General features: G+C 49.6%; 1 protein-coding gene across 1 annotated transcript in view; it reads left to right on the top strand.

The window, feature by feature from the left end:
- The window catches only part of C3 (complement C3), a 47,946-nt gene extending 44,861 nt beyond the window's left edge, over positions 1 to 3,085 (top strand). Inside the window, exons 40-41 of the mRNA XM_066593741.1 lie at positions 874 to 1,009; positions 2,839 to 3,085. Coding sequence (XP_066449838.1) covers positions 874 to 1,009; positions 2,839 to 2,980 — 278 coding nt within the window. The 3' untranslated portion in view covers positions 2,981 to 3,085. The remainder of the gene's footprint in view (positions 1 to 873; positions 1,010 to 2,838) is intronic.
- Positions 3,086 to 16,991: the final 13,906 nt, after the last annotated feature.

Raw genomic sequence — 16,991 nt, 5'->3', positions numbered from 1 at the left:
CAGCAGCTCCATTGAAGACAATGCACGGACCTGCATTCACGTGTGTTTTTGCACGTACATGGGTGCGCTCCTATGTACGCGCAAAAACACACTCGTGTGAAGCCACCCTAAGAACAGGCCGATTCCACCAGCTGCCTCCTATTAAACTTGGTGCCTGGGACAGCAATTCTGATTGAAACTAGAAACTACACCACTTGTGGCAAAAAGACCCAATATAAATCCTTAACAACAATAGAAATGATTAAAAACAAACATTCAACAATGATTCGCCCAGCAGGATGGCGTTCCATCATCCTACATCGGGTCAGCTTTGAGACAGATTTATTGGAGCTTGCAAATTACAACATTGGTAGCCTATCTATATTATAAAGGATGAGCATGTGCTCAGTTGTGACCCCCCTGAGACTCCGACTAGTCAGCAGAACAAGAGGACATCCTACTCCAGGGCATGTGGCTGTGTCTGGTACTGCAGCTCAGCCCCATTCATCAGTGGAGATTGACATCCACAGACAGGCAATGTAAATATCGAAACCTTGCATAGATATCTAAATGAGGTTCTAGGCTTTATTCACATGGATATCATGACTTTCATTTATAGCAGAAGCCATGATGCTCTGCAGGAACCATCATACAGCAGATGCAAACACCATAAATGGGGTCTGCCGGGGCTCCGCCATCGTGTTTGTTGTTTTGTCGGGAAGAACAGTGCTGTATCCAGGGCTTTTCCTTCCATATTATTTGATGGAATTGGTGATGGAGGCCTCAAACTGAGCTTTAAGAGGAGCGTGTATAGAGCCTTACACCACTTTATACATAACTATACACACAACTTCATTGCACTGATGCTTCATTTTCCATGATTTGTCCTGATAGGTACAGATGAAGATGTTTTGGACAATACAAGGAATTTTGTCAGTCATATAAAGTGCCGCAAAGCCTTAAATCTGAAAGAAGGGCGCGATTACCTGATCTGGGGAGTAAGGGGTGACCTCTGGGACCAGCCATCTGGGTGAGTGATATGAGCATTACTGGTATATTCACATTATGACTTATTACTGTGTACCATATTATTAGAGTTTTATATGTTCACAGTATTGTATATTACACCCAGGGGCATACCTAACAGCATAGGGGCCCAGGTACAAAAGTTCAGCTGGGGCCCCTCTTCCCTCCACACGGTACCCATACCTAAACCGTGCTAATTTACATAGATGATCTAGCCCCTTGGCGTAAGCTTTCTAAACGTGACTCATTTCCCGGACTATGTGAAAATCTGCTATTAGCTGCCCTAGGCTGCCTTCACATGGCCGCTAAAATCAAGCGAGATTTGTGCATTGCGAGGCGCACGAATATGAACCCCATTCTTTCTATCAGGGTCGTACACATGAGCGATTTTGTTCCCTGCATCGCACGAAAATATTGTCGTATGTCCTATCTTTGGGTGTTCCCATTGGTTTTAATGGGGCCGGCACAGCATCACACGGCGTATCAGGTGCATGAGAGTTTGATGCGATGCAAGGTGTACCCATTGAAAACAATGGGAAACACTCTGCGATCCGCCGCCACAGCTAAAAGCATCGCTACTTCCCCAATGTGAAGCAAGCTGGTTTTAACACAAAAAACCCTCACATCCGTGGTGACATCACACGTTGGCGAGCGTGATATGGAGCAGAGTTTCACGGCCTGATATCGCACTCACCCATGTGAAATTAGCCTAAGGCTAGTTTCACCCAATATCGCACTCCTGCGATACTCCCACAGATACAAGGCATTTGTGTCAAAAATGCCTCCCATCACTCCACTACAGTTGCGATTCTCCAGCCCGAAACCTCGCATAGTACACGCCTGCACCTCGCACGCTGTGTGATGTGTTTTCCGGCACCACTGAAAAACAATGGGTCAGGCATTCCGAGGGAACGCCCAAAGATAGGACATGCAACGATTTTTTTCCCGCACCGCGATGTAATTTCGGGAAAAAAATTGCTCATGTAAATGACCCCATTCAAAAGAATGGGGTTCATATTTGCACAAGATTTATGCATCTCACGGAAACACAGAAAAACCCCCAAGACCAGGGAACAGATCCAAAGTCAGACAGGACACAGTTCAGAGGTCATCGAAGTGAATGGGCATGAGCGAATACGCAGGACACCTGCAAATCCACAGTGTATTTACGTACCATTACAACGGCTGTCTGGGTTCTTTTTGCGTGAGTAAATTCGCAACGTATTTGCGCACATAAAAACACGGCCAAAAATTGTGGGCATAAGTGACTTCTGGAAACGCAGATATACAGCCTATTTGCACAACTAAAATATGCTTACACCTGTGTGAACGAGCCCTAATAGTGATTTCTATAGTAGCCACAGTAGTAACATTCACCCCCATAGTGACCCCAGTATTAATAGTGACCTCCATAGTGGCCTCAGTAGTAATAGCAACCCCTTATTGGCCTCTGGCCAGGTAGCATCCCTATAGGCTTACCAGTCACCCAGCCTGCAGAGCCTGCGGAGTCTGTGACTGCTAACCTCTCAGCTCAGCGTCTACGCTGCGTACTGGATGGCACATGCAGACACTGGGCGGGAAAGGGGGAGGTCAGTGGTCACAGACCCTGCACTGCCGCCGCCAGGCAAGAGCCGCAGTGGAATCCCTGTTGGGTCTGATGCATGGCTGACGGATCACATAAAATGAGGACGCGGGATGGATTCGGCTCGTGGACCGGGTGTTTGACATGTGTAGGAGTGTAAATGTCCCCCTTTTCTATACTGTACGGTTCATATTGTATTGCAGATATGAACTTAATCACAATGTTATAAATTCCATATTTCTTCTTTTTAGCTATTCTTATATTATTGGGAAGGAGACCTGGATCGAATGGTGGCCGAATGAAATAGAGTGTCAAAGAGCAGAAAACAGAATGCAGTGTGACGATTTTGAAGAACTTTCTGATAATCTGCAGATTAATGGATGTTCTTCATAGGAACATAAACCCCCAAATCTCCCCCTCCCCCTCTGCCCCTTATAACCATGGTACTCACCGCTAATCTGATATTTTATATACCAATAAAGACTTTATTTGCTATTAGTTGTGTTCATCTTATTGGATAATCAACATCCCAATAGACACTTTTTTTTATACCCAAGTTTTGAATATGTCGTACCTAAATTCTGCCCCAAAATCTGACCAGCTCTCTGCGGATTTTGATGTGGATGCCGGCAGGATTCTGCTATGTTCAATTCTGCACCGAAATCCGTATGTTAGCAGTGTGGATTGTAGGGCTGAATGTTCCGCAAAATTATGCTAAAAAGTTTACTGCGATGCAAAAGCATCCTTCTGGGGGAGCGATCACACACCGTTATTTACCCGTTGAGGATGCAGCCTTATTTCATTTTTGTTTCTCCTCCCCACTTTCAAAAAATCCTAACACTTTGTTATCCATCACTGTACATGTCTGAGTTTTTTTTCTTTGCAGGATGAGTTGTATTTTTCACCGGTACCATTTAAGGGACCCTTTAATGTACTGAAAAGCTTATGAAATTTAGGCTGGATTCAGACGACGTATATCGGCTCGGTTTTCCTCTGCAGGGGGGGGGGGATGGAAGAGCCAGGAGCAGTGCTCTGAGCTCCCGCCCCCTCTCTGCCTCCTCTCCGCCTCTCTGCACTATTTGCAATGAAAGGAGGTGGGGCAGGGCGGGGCTAAGTTTCCCGAATTAGCCCCACCCCGTCCCGCCTCTCCCCATTGCAAATAGTGCAGAGGGACGGAGAGGAGGCAGAGAGGGGGCGGGAGCTCAGAGCACTGCTCCTGGCTCTTCTAGGCTCCCCCCCTGCAGAGAGAGAGACGATGTATATCGGCTGGGCGTGAAAACCCAGCCGATATATGTTCGTCTGAATCCAGCCTTAAGTGGAGTGAAATGGAAAAGAAACTAAATTCTGCCATCTTTGAGAGGGGCCTTGTTTTCTTGGCGTACACACTGCAGTAAAAATGACATGATAACTTTATTCTGTGGGTCGGTATGACTACTACAATACCAAATGTATATAGCTTTGTTTTTTCTTCTTCTGAAAAAAATAAAACAACTTTGAAAAAACATACAATTATTTTCTGCCACCATCTTCTGACAGAACATTTTTATTTTGTGCGAGAGCTCGTTTTTTGTAGGATTTCTACTGGTACCTGTTACGTGTGCTGCTGGGATCTGTAGTTCTAAGCTTCCTAGCAGCACAGCCCTCACAGAGTTAACTGATTGAGCTGGCTAGGTGTGGTACTTCCTGCTAGCCAATCTCCTGGGTCTGTGCTCACATATAAACCCAGCTCCTGGTCAGCCTTTGTTCTGGTGTTCAGGGTGACCAATCATGAATCCTTGTCTGTTGAAGTTTGCTGTGTGACCTGCTATCTGTGTCTTGTTGCAGCTTGCTGTGTGATCTGTGCCTTGCGGTTTATGTCCGTTTGTACATTTATTTTGTGTCAGTTTGGTCTGCTGCGTTTGTTTGCTCTGTCTGCGCTAGGTTGGCCCTAGGGCCCTCTAGTAGATGTGTCTTGCTAGTGTAGGGACTGCAAGATATGAGGGGCCTTGCCGGGGCTTGCAGCTTAAGTTCAATGTACGAACTAACACCTCGCATTTATATTCAGCTTATCATCTGTTACTAGTGGTTGCATTGTGGCTGCTGTATGCTGTGTATTCTGGCTCTGTGTGTCCTGTGGTTCAGTCCCTGTCATGTGGCATGTGAATGTGTACTGTTCTGGTGCATGGCTCCTAGGATCAGCTAGGGCCCAGATCTGAAGACCGCTGGGCTGCCCTTAATAGGGCAATTTCCCCGCTTAGGTAGGGCCAGGTCAACCTCCTGTGCAGAACAGGGTCAGTTGCCTGAAACCCGTGTGCAACCTGCGTGCGTACCCAGTCCTCCCTTTGGCTGCGATCGTGTGGGCCCTGTGCTTTGTTTGCCCACACGATTGTAACAGTACCATTTTGGAGTGCATACAATTTTTTTTGGTCACTTTTTATTAAAAATTTTCTAGGAGATGGGGTTACCAAAAAAGTTAAATTCTGGAATTGTGGTTTTTTTATGGACAACACTCATTACATGGGATAAACAATGCGTTACTTTGATAGATCAGGCTTTTTTGTGGTTTTGCTTTTTTATTATAAATATAGGAAAAGGGTTTGTTTTTTTTACTTTTGTGGTAACTTTGCTCATGGACTGCCATTGTTCCTTCATAAGATGGGTGTCAACACATCAGGAATTGATTCTCCACCATAGTTTTAGTAGAAACTGGATTTACCAGCCTTTTATTGCAGCATTTCAGCAGTATTCACACTGTTGTAACAGGGATCACAGGGCACATGCCAAAACAATCCCTGTCTGTCTGTCTGTCTGCTAACTAAAGGCCCATTTACACTGGACGAGTGTCAGGTAAATGATGACACTGGTCCCTGTGTCTCCGCACTCCCATGATCCTGCACGGGAGCTAGCAGAGCTGGCTGGTTCACAGATCGGCCAACAGGGGGGCGGAGCAGTGCAGGAGATTTCTCTCCTCTCGCTCCCCGGCCCCATTCATTGAGATAACACAGCGGCGGCTGTTTAAACTGCACAATGAGCGATAAGCTGATCGTCCATCGTTTATACTGCATAAAAGATAAGCGATGAAGCTCATCGTTCATTCTAAACAGCCGCTGTTCAGTAGTGAACGGCCGCTGTGTTATCTCAATGGATAGGGTGGGGGAGCGAGAGGAGAGAAATCTCCTGCACTGCTCTGCCCCCCTGTTGGCCGCTCTGTGAACCAGCCAGCTCTGCTAGCTCGTTGCCCAACACTCGTCCTTTACACAGGATCTTTAGTTCTAGCTATCAGGCCTAATGCCTTAACATATCACCGCAATGTCAAAGTCCATACCATCGGATTCAGGGAATGATCTCAAGGGAGTCTTCCCTGTTGAGACCTTGTGGCTTGTCAGCCTCAAACACAGGTCCCCTCCAAGGGTCACAGGGCAGGTTTGATCTACTGCAGACACACCCATACAGTGGTCCCTGCTAATTAGCACACAGAATGCCAGTTTTGAAGCCCTCTGAAGGCCATTCTGTTAATCCTTGCATTTTTAATAACTTTCACTTTTTCTAATAATTAATAAAACTTTTTAACCTCTTTTTTACATTCTTTTTTTAAGTCCCCATAGGGGGATTTAAACTTGCAATTGTTTGAACGCTCCTTCAGTATAATGTATACCATAGTATTACATTATACTGCAATCTCACACACAATTGATAGGAAATGAGCTATAGCAGTGCTGCCATGGCAACCGGAAAGCACCTTGTGATCTCATAGCAGGACGGGGGGGTGTTCAGGTCTCCACAAAAGGAGAATATAAATGCCGCTGTCAGAACTACAGGGTTAACCACCGATCGCCGCTGTTGCGGGCTGGTGTCAACTGTGAGAAACAGCAAACGCCCGCATTGTACAATACAAACCCACAGGACGTAACTGTATGTACTGTCCTTAAGGGTTTAAACAGGCTGTGTGATACGTCCGGGGGTTCCGTGACAGCCGCTGAAAACAGCACTGAGGCTGAGTCCTCAAACAGAACCTAATGGCGCCATTCACTTTACAAGGTCTTGTTTGGCTCTGTTCTATTTGTCAACTATGCTCCAAATATAGCAGAAACAGACGTGAACCTTGTGAAACAGATACCAAAGGGGTGTGCGATTCACAATAGAAGTGAATGGCCCCGTTGGGTGCCGCTTGGGGATTCTGTCACAGCGCTGTTTTCAGCAGTTGTCCTGGAACCCCGAAATGTATTTGAATAACGCCGCGTGAACAATCCCTGAGCCTCCTGTACTGCTCACAGTCTTCTGATCCAAACTTCCTAGGAGTAACTTGTATCTCAGAATATGTTGTTGTCTCTCACAATTCTCCTGACTTTTTACCTCGGGTTTGCCTCATACTTTTGGCTCCTCTCTGTCTCACTCCCCGGGCTGGATGGGAGATGTAGTTCTGTCTCTCTGCATTTTTACTTAAAGTGAGAAGTAATGAATAAAGCTTTTTCTTTCTCCCAGACTGTTAGGCCTCATGTCCACGGGCAAAAGAAGAATTAAAATCCGCAGCGGATTTTAACTCTTCTCCCGCACACGGATCCGCACCCCATAGGGATGCATTGACCACCCGCGGGTAAATAAATACCCGCGGATGGTCAATAAAAGTGATTTTTTTTAAAATGGAGCATGAAAAAATCTGGACCATGCTCCATTTTTGTGCGGGTCTCCCGCGGGGACGGCTCCCGCGGGCTTCTATTGAAGCCTATGGAAGCCGTCCAGATCCGCGGGAGACCTAAAATAAGAATTAACTCACCCTCAGCGGACCGGGAGGGTCTTCTTTTCCTCATGGCCGGATCTTTCTTGCTTCGGCACGGCGGATGTGCCCGGCGCATGCGCGCGGCGTGCCAAGTTCATCCACCGGCCGAAAAAGAAGATCTGGCCGTGAGGAAGAGAAGACCTTCCCGGTCCGCTGCGGGTGAGTTAATTCTTTTAAATTCCTATTTTAAGCGCTCATGTCCGCGGGGCAGCAGGGACCCGCTGCGGATTCTCTTCTAGAATCCGTAGCGGGCCTGATTTTCCCCGTGGACATGAGGCCTTAGGGTGGTTTCACACGAGCGATGTGAGAGTAGGTTAAAAAGCTGATTTATGAAAGCAATGATTTTTCAATGGTTTCCGTCTTCCGTCCCATCTGCGATGTTCTCACTAATGTGATGTTGCGAGAACAAAAAAATCACAGCATGCTCTATCTTTCTGTGATGTGTGTTTTTTTGGGGTTTTTTTATCTCCCATGTTTCCCTATGGAGCCTCTTTTTTTATCACATCGCAACACACAAACTTGCGTTGCGATGCAATTTTAACATTAGAAAGTCCTATTGATTTTTGCGATAAAAAAATTGTGTGCTTTTATCGTGGGTGGCAGCTGAGCGATGTGAGAATATTCTTAAAAAAGACATTGCTGACAGTGAAAAATCGCAGGAACGAAGACACGATGTTGCCACAATTTTCTCGTAGCAAAATCGCGATCGCCCATGTGGAACTAGCCTTAATGCTCGACACTCATCCCTGCATGTACTCACTCCTGTGCTGTTGCATAGGAGCGAGTATTGTTGGCTCGCAGCGGGGCAGCTGGAGATTTCACTCCTAGCTCTCCCCCACCCCTCTCCATTCACTTAACACAGCGGCCGTTCAGTGCTGAACAGCTGCTGTTTACACTGAACAATCATCGTTCAGATCATCGTTCATCATTTAGGCTGCATAAAATTCTGAACGATGAGCATTCAGTGTAAACAGCAGCTGTTCAATACTAAACGGCCGTTGTGTTAAGTGAGTGGAGAGGGGCGGGGGAGAGCGAGGAGTGAAATCTCCTCCAGACATCCCAGCCCCCTGCTGGTCGCTCTGTCAAAGAGTCAGAAATACTCGCTCCTGTGCAGCAACACAGGAGCGAATACACAGAGGGATGAGTGTCGGGCATCGTTTGCCCTACATTCGTCCCGTGTAAATGGGGCTTAACAGGTAAGCGATCCAACAATGCGATGTCCTCATGCTAATTATAACTAAGCAGGCATTTGGAGACAGGAGACTAAAGGAGAATGGAGAGGCTTATTTACATCACAGATAAGGTTATACAATTACCTTTCTAAATGCAAACATCCAACAGGCAGGTGAAGGAAAATAGATGAGGGGCCTGAAAAATGACCAATGCTATCTAACTGCACACAAAATGAATGCCATACAGCCAGGCCTGAATAAGCTGATATAAAATGGACGCTGAGACAGGCCTACCAGTTTCTATATTACAGGTTGCTATGGCAACCGGATGCCAGACAATGGCGTCTGCAGCTGCCATGGCCTGTGATCGCTATTGTAATCGATAATGCATTGCAGTACAGAATGTTAAAGTATACGTTCAGTTTAGGTGATCCTCAACAGGTGTAGCCTTTAAATCAGGTGTGCCAAATTATTATTTTGATGCATCGGAGAAGAGTACAATGAGAAACACTCAGGTGATGTTTCTAAGTAGAGATGAGCGAACACCAAAATGTTCGGGTGTTCGTTATTCGTAACGAACTTCCCGTGATGCTCGAGGGTTCGTTTCGAACAACGAACCCCATTGAAGTCAATGGGCGACCAGAACATTTTTGTATTTCGCCGATGCTCGCTAAGGTTTTCATGTGTGAAAATCTGGGCAATTCAGGAAAGTGATGGGAATGACACAGTGACGGATAGGGCAGGCGAGGGGCTACATGTTGGGCTGCATCTCAAGTTCCCAGGTCCCACTATTAAGCCACAATACCGGCAAGAGTGGGCCCCCCCCCTCCCAACAACTTTTACTTCTGAAAAGCCCTCATTAGCATGGCATACCTTTGCTAAGCACCACACTACCTCCAACAAAGCACAATCACTGCCTGCATGACACTCCACTGACACTTCTCCTGGGTTACATGCTGCCCAACCGCCCCCCCTCCCCCCCACAGCGCACACCAAAGTGTCCCTGCGCAGCCTTCAGCTGCCCTCATGCCACACCACGCTCATGTCTATTTAGAATTGCGTCTGCCATGACGAGGGACCGCAGGCACACACTGCAGAGGTTGGCACGGCTAGGCAGCGACCCTCTTTAAAAGTGGCGGAGCGATAGCCCACAATGCTGTACAGAAGCAATGAGAAATAGAATCCTGTGCCACCGCCATCAGGAGCTGCACACGTGGGCATAGCAATGGGGAACCTATGTGCCACACACTATTCATTCTGTCAAGGTGTCTGCATGCCCCAGTCAGACCGGGCTTTTTAATTCATAGACACAGGCAGGTACAACTCCCTATTGTGAAGTCCCTGTCGACCCACAGCATGGGTGGCTCCCTGGAACCCACTGGCGGTACACAGAAATATCCCATTGCATTGCCCAACACAGCTGAGGTAGTAATGTCGTGCTTAATGCAGGTGGGCTTCGGCCCACACTGCATGCCCCAGTCTGACTGGGGTTCTTTATAAGTGTACAGATGTAGTAAAAACTCCGTGTGCACCTACAGCATGGGTGGGTGCCAGGAAGCCACCGGCGGTACATAGAAATATCCCATTGCATTGCCCAACACAGCTGAGGTAGTAATGTCGTGCGTAATACAGGTGGGCTTCGGCCCACACTGCATGCCCCAGTCAGACGGGTTCTTTAGAAGTGTACAGAAGTATTAAAAACTCAGTGTGCACCTACAGCATGGGTGGCTCCCTGGAACCCACCGGCGGTACACAAAAATATCCCATTGCATTGCCCAACACAGCTGAGGTAGTAATGTCGTGCGTAATGCAGGTGGGCTTCGGCCCACACTGCATGCCCCAGTCAGACTGGGGTTCTTTACAAGTGGACACATGTAGGTTTAACTCCCTGTGGACCCACTGCCTGGGTGGGTGCCAGGAAGCCACCGGCGGTACATAGAAATATCCCATTGCATTGCCCAACACAGCTGAGGTAGTAATGTCGTGCGTAATACAGGTGGGCTTCGGCCCACACTGCATGCCCCAGTCAGACGGGTTCTTTAGAAGTGTACAGAAGTATTAAAAACTCAGTGTGCACCTACAGCATGGGTGGCTCCCTGGAACCCACCGGCGGTACACAAAAATATCCCATTGCATTGCCCAACACAGCTGAGGTAGTAATGTCGTGCGTAATGCAGGTGGGCTTCGGCCCACACTGCATGCCCCAGTCAGACTGGGGTTCTTTACAAGTGGACACATGTAGGTTTAACTCCCTGTGGACCCACTGCCTGGGTGGGTGCCAGGAAGCCACCGGCGGTACATAGAAATATCCCATTGCATTGCCCAACACAGCTGAGGTAGTAATGTCGTGCGTAATACAGGTGGGCTTCGGCCCACACTGCATGCCCCAGTCAGACGGGTTCTTTAGAAGTGTACAGAAGTATTAAAAACTCAGTGTGCACCTACAGCATGGGTGGCTCCCTGGAACCCACCGGCGGTACACAAAAATATCCCATTGCATTGCCCAACACAGCTGAGGTAGTAATGTCGTGCGTAATGCAGGTGGGCTTCGGCCCACACTGCATGCCCCAGTCAGACTGGGGTTCTTTACAAGTGGACACATGTAGGTTTAACTCCCTGTGGACCCACTGCCTGGGTGGGTGCCAGGAAGCCACCGGCGGTACATAGAAATATCCCATTGCATTGCCCAACACAGCTGAGGTAGTAATGTCGTGCGTAATACAGGTGGGCTTCGGCCCACACTGCATGCCCCAGTCAGACGGGTTCTTTAGAAGTGTACAGAAGTATTAAAAACTCAGTGTGCACCTACAGCATGGGTGGCTCCCTGGAACCCACCGGCGGTACACAAAAATATCCCATTGCATTGCCCAACACAGCTGAGGTAACGTCAGCTGTAATGCAGGTGGGCTAAAAATTAATTTGATTACACTGTAGGCGAGGGCCCACAAAAATTGCTGTATCAACAGTACTAATGTACATCCCAAAAATTGGCCATGGCCAGCCAAGAGGGCAGGTGAAACCCATTAATCGCTTTGGTTAATGTGGCTTAAGTGGTAACTAGGCCTGGAGGCAGCCCAGTGTAACGAAAAATTGGTTCAAGTTAAAGTTCCAATGCTTTTAAGCGCATTGAAACTTATAAAAATTGTTCAGAAAAATTATTTGAGTGAGCCTTGTGGCCCTAAGAAAAATTGCCCGTTCAGCGTGATTACGTGAGGTTTCAGGAGGAGGAGCAGGAGGAGGAGGAGGAGGAATATTAGACACAGATTGATGAAGCAGAAATGTCCCCGTTTTGGATGGTGAGAGAGAACGTAGCTTCCATCCGCGGGTGCAGCCTACGTATTGCTTACGTATCGCTGCTGTCCGCTGGTGGAGAACAGAAGTCTGGCGAAATCCAGCCTTTGTTCATCTTGATGAGTGTTAGCCTGTCGGCACTGTCGGTTGACAAGCGGCTACGCTTATCTGTGATGATTCCCCCAGCCGCACTAAACACCCTCTCCGACAACACGCTAGCCGCAGGACAAGCAAGCACCTCAAGGGCATACAGGGCTAGTTCAGGCCACGTGTCCAGCTTCGACACCCAGTAGTTGTAGGGGGCAGAGGCGTCACCAAGGATGGTCGTGCGATCCGCTACGTACTCCCTCACCATCCTTTTGCAGTGCTCCCGCCGACTCAGCCGTGACTGGGGAGCGGTGACACAGTCTTGGTGGGGAGCCATAAAGCTGGCCAGGCCCTTAAAGACTGTTGCACTGCCTGGGATGTACATGCTGCTCGATCTACGCACATCCCCTGCAACATGGCCCTCGGAACTGCGCCTTCTGCCACTAGCGCTGTCGGCTGGGAATTTTACCATCAGCTTGTCCGCAAGGGTCCTGTGGTATAGCAACACTCTCGAACCCCTTTCCTCTTCGGGAATGAGAGTGGGCAGGTTCTCCTTATACCGTGGATCGAGCAGTGTGTACACCCAGTAATCCGTAGTGGCCAGAATGCGTGCAACGCGAGGGTCACGAGAAAGGCATCCTAACATGAAGTCAGCCATGTGTGCCAGGGTACCTGTACGCAACACATGGCTGTCTTCACTAGGAAGATCACTTTCAGGATCCTCCTCCTCCTCCTCCTCCTCAGGCCATACACGCTGAAAGGATGACAGGCAATCAGCCGGTGTACCGTCAGCAGCGGGCCAAGCTGTCTCTTCCCCCTCCTCCTCATGCTCCTCCTCCTCCTCCTGTACGCGCTGAGAAATAGACAGGAGGGTGCCCTGACTATCCAGCGGCATACTGTCTTCCCCCGCCCCCGTTTCCGAGCGCAAAGCAGCTGCCTTTATGGTTTGCAGGGAATTTCTCAAGATGCATAGCAGAGGAATGGTGACGCTAATGATTGTAGCATCGCCGCTCACCACCTGGGTAGACTCCTCAAAATTACCAAGGACATGGCAGATGTCTGCCAACCAGGCCCACTCTTCTGAAAGGAATTGAGGAGGCTGACTCCCACTGCGCCGCCCATGTTGGAGTTGGTATTCGACTATAGCTCTCCGTTGTTCATAGAGCCTGGCCAACATGTGGAGCGTAGAGTTCCACCGTGTGGGCACGTCGCACAGCAGTCGGTGCACTGGCAGCTTAAAGTGATGTTGCAGGGTGCGCAGGGTGGCAGCGTCCGTGTGGGACTTGCGGAAATGTGCGCAGAGCCGGCGCGCCTTTACGAGCAGGTCTGACAAGCGTGGGTAGCTTTTCAGAAACCGCTGAACCACCAAATTAAAGACGTGGGCCAGGCATGGCACGTGCGTGAGGCTGCCAAGCTGCAGAGCCGCCACCAGGTTACGGCCGTTGTCACACACGACCATGCCCGGTTGGAGGCTCAGCGGCGCAAGCCAGCGGTCGGTCTGCTGTGTCAGACCCTGCAGCAGTTCGTGGGCCGTGTGCCTCTTATCGCCTAAGCTGAGTAGTTTCAGCACGGCCTGCTGACGCTTGCCCACCGCTGTGCTGCCACACCGCGCGACACCGACTGCTGGCGACATGCTGCTGCTAACACATCTTGATTGTGAGACAGAGGAGGAGGAGGAGGAGGAGGGTGCTTTAGTGGAGGAAGCATACACCTCCGCAGATACCAGCACCGAGCTGGGGCCCGCAATTCTGGGGGTGGGTAGGACGTGAGCGGTCCCAGGCTCTGACTCTGTCCCAGCCTCCACTAAATTCACCCAATGTGCCGTCAGGGAGATGTAGTGGCCCTGCCCGCCTGTGCTTGTCCACGTGTCCGTAGTTAAGTGGACCGTGGCAGTAACCGCGTTGGTGAGGGCGCGCACAATGTTGCGGGAGACGTGGTCGTGCAGGGCTGGGACGGCACATCGGGAAAAGTAGTGGCGACTGGGAACTGAGTAGCGCGGGGCCGCCGCCTCCATGATACTTTTGAAGGACTCCGTTTCCACAACCCTATACGGCAGCATCTCAAGGCTGATGAATTTTGCGATGCGGACGGTTAACGTTTGAGCGTGCGGGTGCGTGGCGGCGTACTTGCGCTTGCGCTCGAACACTTGCGCAAGCGACGGCTGAACGGTGCGCTGAACTACACTGCTGGATGGGGCCGAGGACAGCGGAGATGAGGGTGTGGGTGCAGGCCATGAGGCGGTAGTGCCTGTGTCCTGAGAGGGGGGTTGCATCTCAGTGGCAGGTTGGGGCACAGGGGGAGAGGCAGGGGTGCAAACCGGAGACGGTGAACGGCCTTTGTCCCACCTTGCGGGGTGCTTGGCCATCATATGTCTGCGCATGGTGGTGGTGGTGAGGCTGTTGGTGTTGGCTCCCCGGCTGAGCTTTGCGCGACAAAGGTTGCACACCACTGTTCGTCGGTCGTCAGGCGTCTCTGTGAAAAACTGCCAGACCTTAGAGCACCTCGGCCTACGCAGGGTGGCATGGCGCGAGGGGGCGCTTTGGGAAACACTTGGTGGATTATTCGGTCTGGCCCTGCCTCTACCCCTGGCCACCGCACTGCCTCTTGCAACCTGCCCTGCTGATGCCCTTGACTCCCCCTCTGAAGACCTGTCCTCCTGAGTAAGCGTTGCACACCAGGTGGGGTCAGTCACCTCATCGTCCTGCTGCTCTTCCTCCGAATCCTCTGTGCGCTGCTCCCTGGGACTTACTGCCCTTACTACTACCTCACTGCAAGACAACTGTGTCTGATCGTCATCGTCCTCCTCACCCACAGAAAGTTGTTGAGACAGTTGGCGGAAGTCCCCAGCCTCTTCCCCCGGACCCCGGGAACTTTCGAATGGTTGGGCATCAGTGACGATAAACTCCTCTGGTGGGAGAGGAACCGCTGCTGCCCAATCTAAGCAGGGGCCCGAGAACAGTTCCTGGGAGTGTTCCCGCTCCTGAGCAGGTGTCATTGTAGTGGACTGAGGAGGCTGGGAGGAAGGAGGAGCAGCAGACAGAGGATTCGGATTGGCAGCAGTGGACGGCGCAGAACTGCGGGTAGACGATAGGTTGCTCGAAGCACTTTCTGCCATCCAGGACAGGACCTGCTCACACTGCTCATTTTCTAATAACCGTCTCCCGCGTGGACCCATTAATTGGGCGATGAATGTGGGGACGCCAGAAACGTGCCTCTCTCCTAATCGCGCAGCAGACAGCTGCGACACACCTGGATCAGGAGCTTGGCCTGTGCCCACACCCTCACTTGGCCCTCCGCGTCCTCGGCCACGTCCACGTCCACGTCCTCTAGGCTTACCCCTACCCCTCAGCATGCTGTATTACCAGTGATTAGATTTCCCAGGCAGGAAATAAATTGGCGCAAGACTGCAGGCCAAATATAATTTTTGCCCTTTTTGGAAAACGAAAGGCCCCACTGCCTCTAGTGAATGAATTATCTAAGTTTAATAACTGTGCTGTGTCCCTGCTTATGTGTCACAGAACGTGAGGGTAGCAGAGTTATTATAACTCTTGGAGAGCAGGTATTTTTTTTTCCCAATTAAGGAAAGCAAATGGCGAACCCAGCAGTAAAGCGTAGCTGGCTGCGTATGATTTAGCAATGTTTTTCACGCAGCTCACACGTCTACACAGGCGTAAGGACGGACACAGGCTGGACAAATAGATTTCTTTTCAGTTTTTTCCCACCAACAGGCAGCACTGCGTATATTCAATGAACCTGCGAAGTTTAATAACTGCGCTGTGTCCCTGCTTATGTGTCACAGAACGTGAGGGTAGCAGAGTTATTATAACTCTTGGAGAGCAGGTATTTTTTTTCCCAATTAAGGAAAGCAAATGGCGAACCCAGCAGTAAAGCGTAGCTGGCTGCGTATGATTTAGCAATGTTTTTCACGCAGCTCACACGTCTACACAGGCGTAAGGACGGACACAGGCTGGACAAATAGATTTGTTTTCAGTTTTTTCCCACCAACAGGCAGCACTGCGTATATTCAATGAACCTGCGAAGTTTAATAACTGCGCTGTGTCCCTGCTTATGTGTCACAGAACGTGAGGGTAGCAGAGTTATTATAACTCTTGGAGAGCAGGTATTTTTTTCCCCAATTAAGGAAAGCAAATGGCGAACCCAGCAGTAAAGCGTAGCTGGCTGCGTATGATTTAGCAATGTTTTTCACGCAGCTCACACGTCTACACAGGCGTAAGGACGGACACAGGCTGGACAAATAGATTTCTTTTCAGTTTTTTCCCACCAACAGGCAGCACTGCGTATATTCAATGAACCTGCGAAGTTTAATAACTGCGCTGTGTCCCTGCTTATGTGTCACAGAACGTGAGGGTAGCAGAGTTATTATAACTCTTGGAGAGCAGGTATTTTTTTTCCCAATTAAGGAAAGCAAATGGCGAACCCAGCAGTAAAGCGTAGCTGGCTGCGTATGATTTAGCAATGTTTTTCACGCAGCTCACACGTCTCCACAGGCGTAAGGACGGACACAGGCTGGACAAATAGATTTCTTTTCAGTTTTTTCCCACCAACAGGCAGCACTGCGTATATTCTATGAATAATAACTGTGTTGTGGCCCTGCCTATACAATTCTTTCCCTGCAGTATCAATGGAGGGTGCAATGCTCTGCAGAGGCGATTTTGAGAAGCCCAAAAAAAATGCAGCACAGCCAACAGCAGCCTGGACAGTACTGCACACGGATAAATATGGCCCTAGAAAGGACCGTTGAGGTTCTTGAAGGCTACACTCACTCCTAACACTCTCCCTGCCTATGCAGCACTTCTGTCCCTAATGCCAGGTGCAACGGTCTGCAGAGGCGATTTTGAGAAAGAAAAAAAAATCCCACTGCTAACAGCAGCCAACACACAGCTATCAGTGGCCCTAATAAGGACCTTTGGGGGGTCTTGAAGCCTACACTAACTACCAATTCTTTCCCTACAGCAGCTCCGGTATAAACAGCACTGTCCCTCATCTAACTCACACCGCATCTGAGGCGAGCCGCGGGAGGGGCCGACTTTTATATTAGGCGAACACCTGATCTCGCCAGCCACTCACAGCAGGGGGG

The sequence above is a fragment of the Eleutherodactylus coqui genome, chromosome 2, assembly GCF_035609145.1.
Source record: "Eleutherodactylus coqui strain aEleCoq1 chromosome 2, aEleCoq1.hap1, whole genome shotgun sequence".
Classification (NCBI taxonomy): domain Eukaryota; kingdom Metazoa; phylum Chordata; class Amphibia; order Anura; family Eleutherodactylidae; genus Eleutherodactylus; species Eleutherodactylus coqui.
This window is presented reverse-complemented; position numbering and strand designations above follow the sequence as displayed.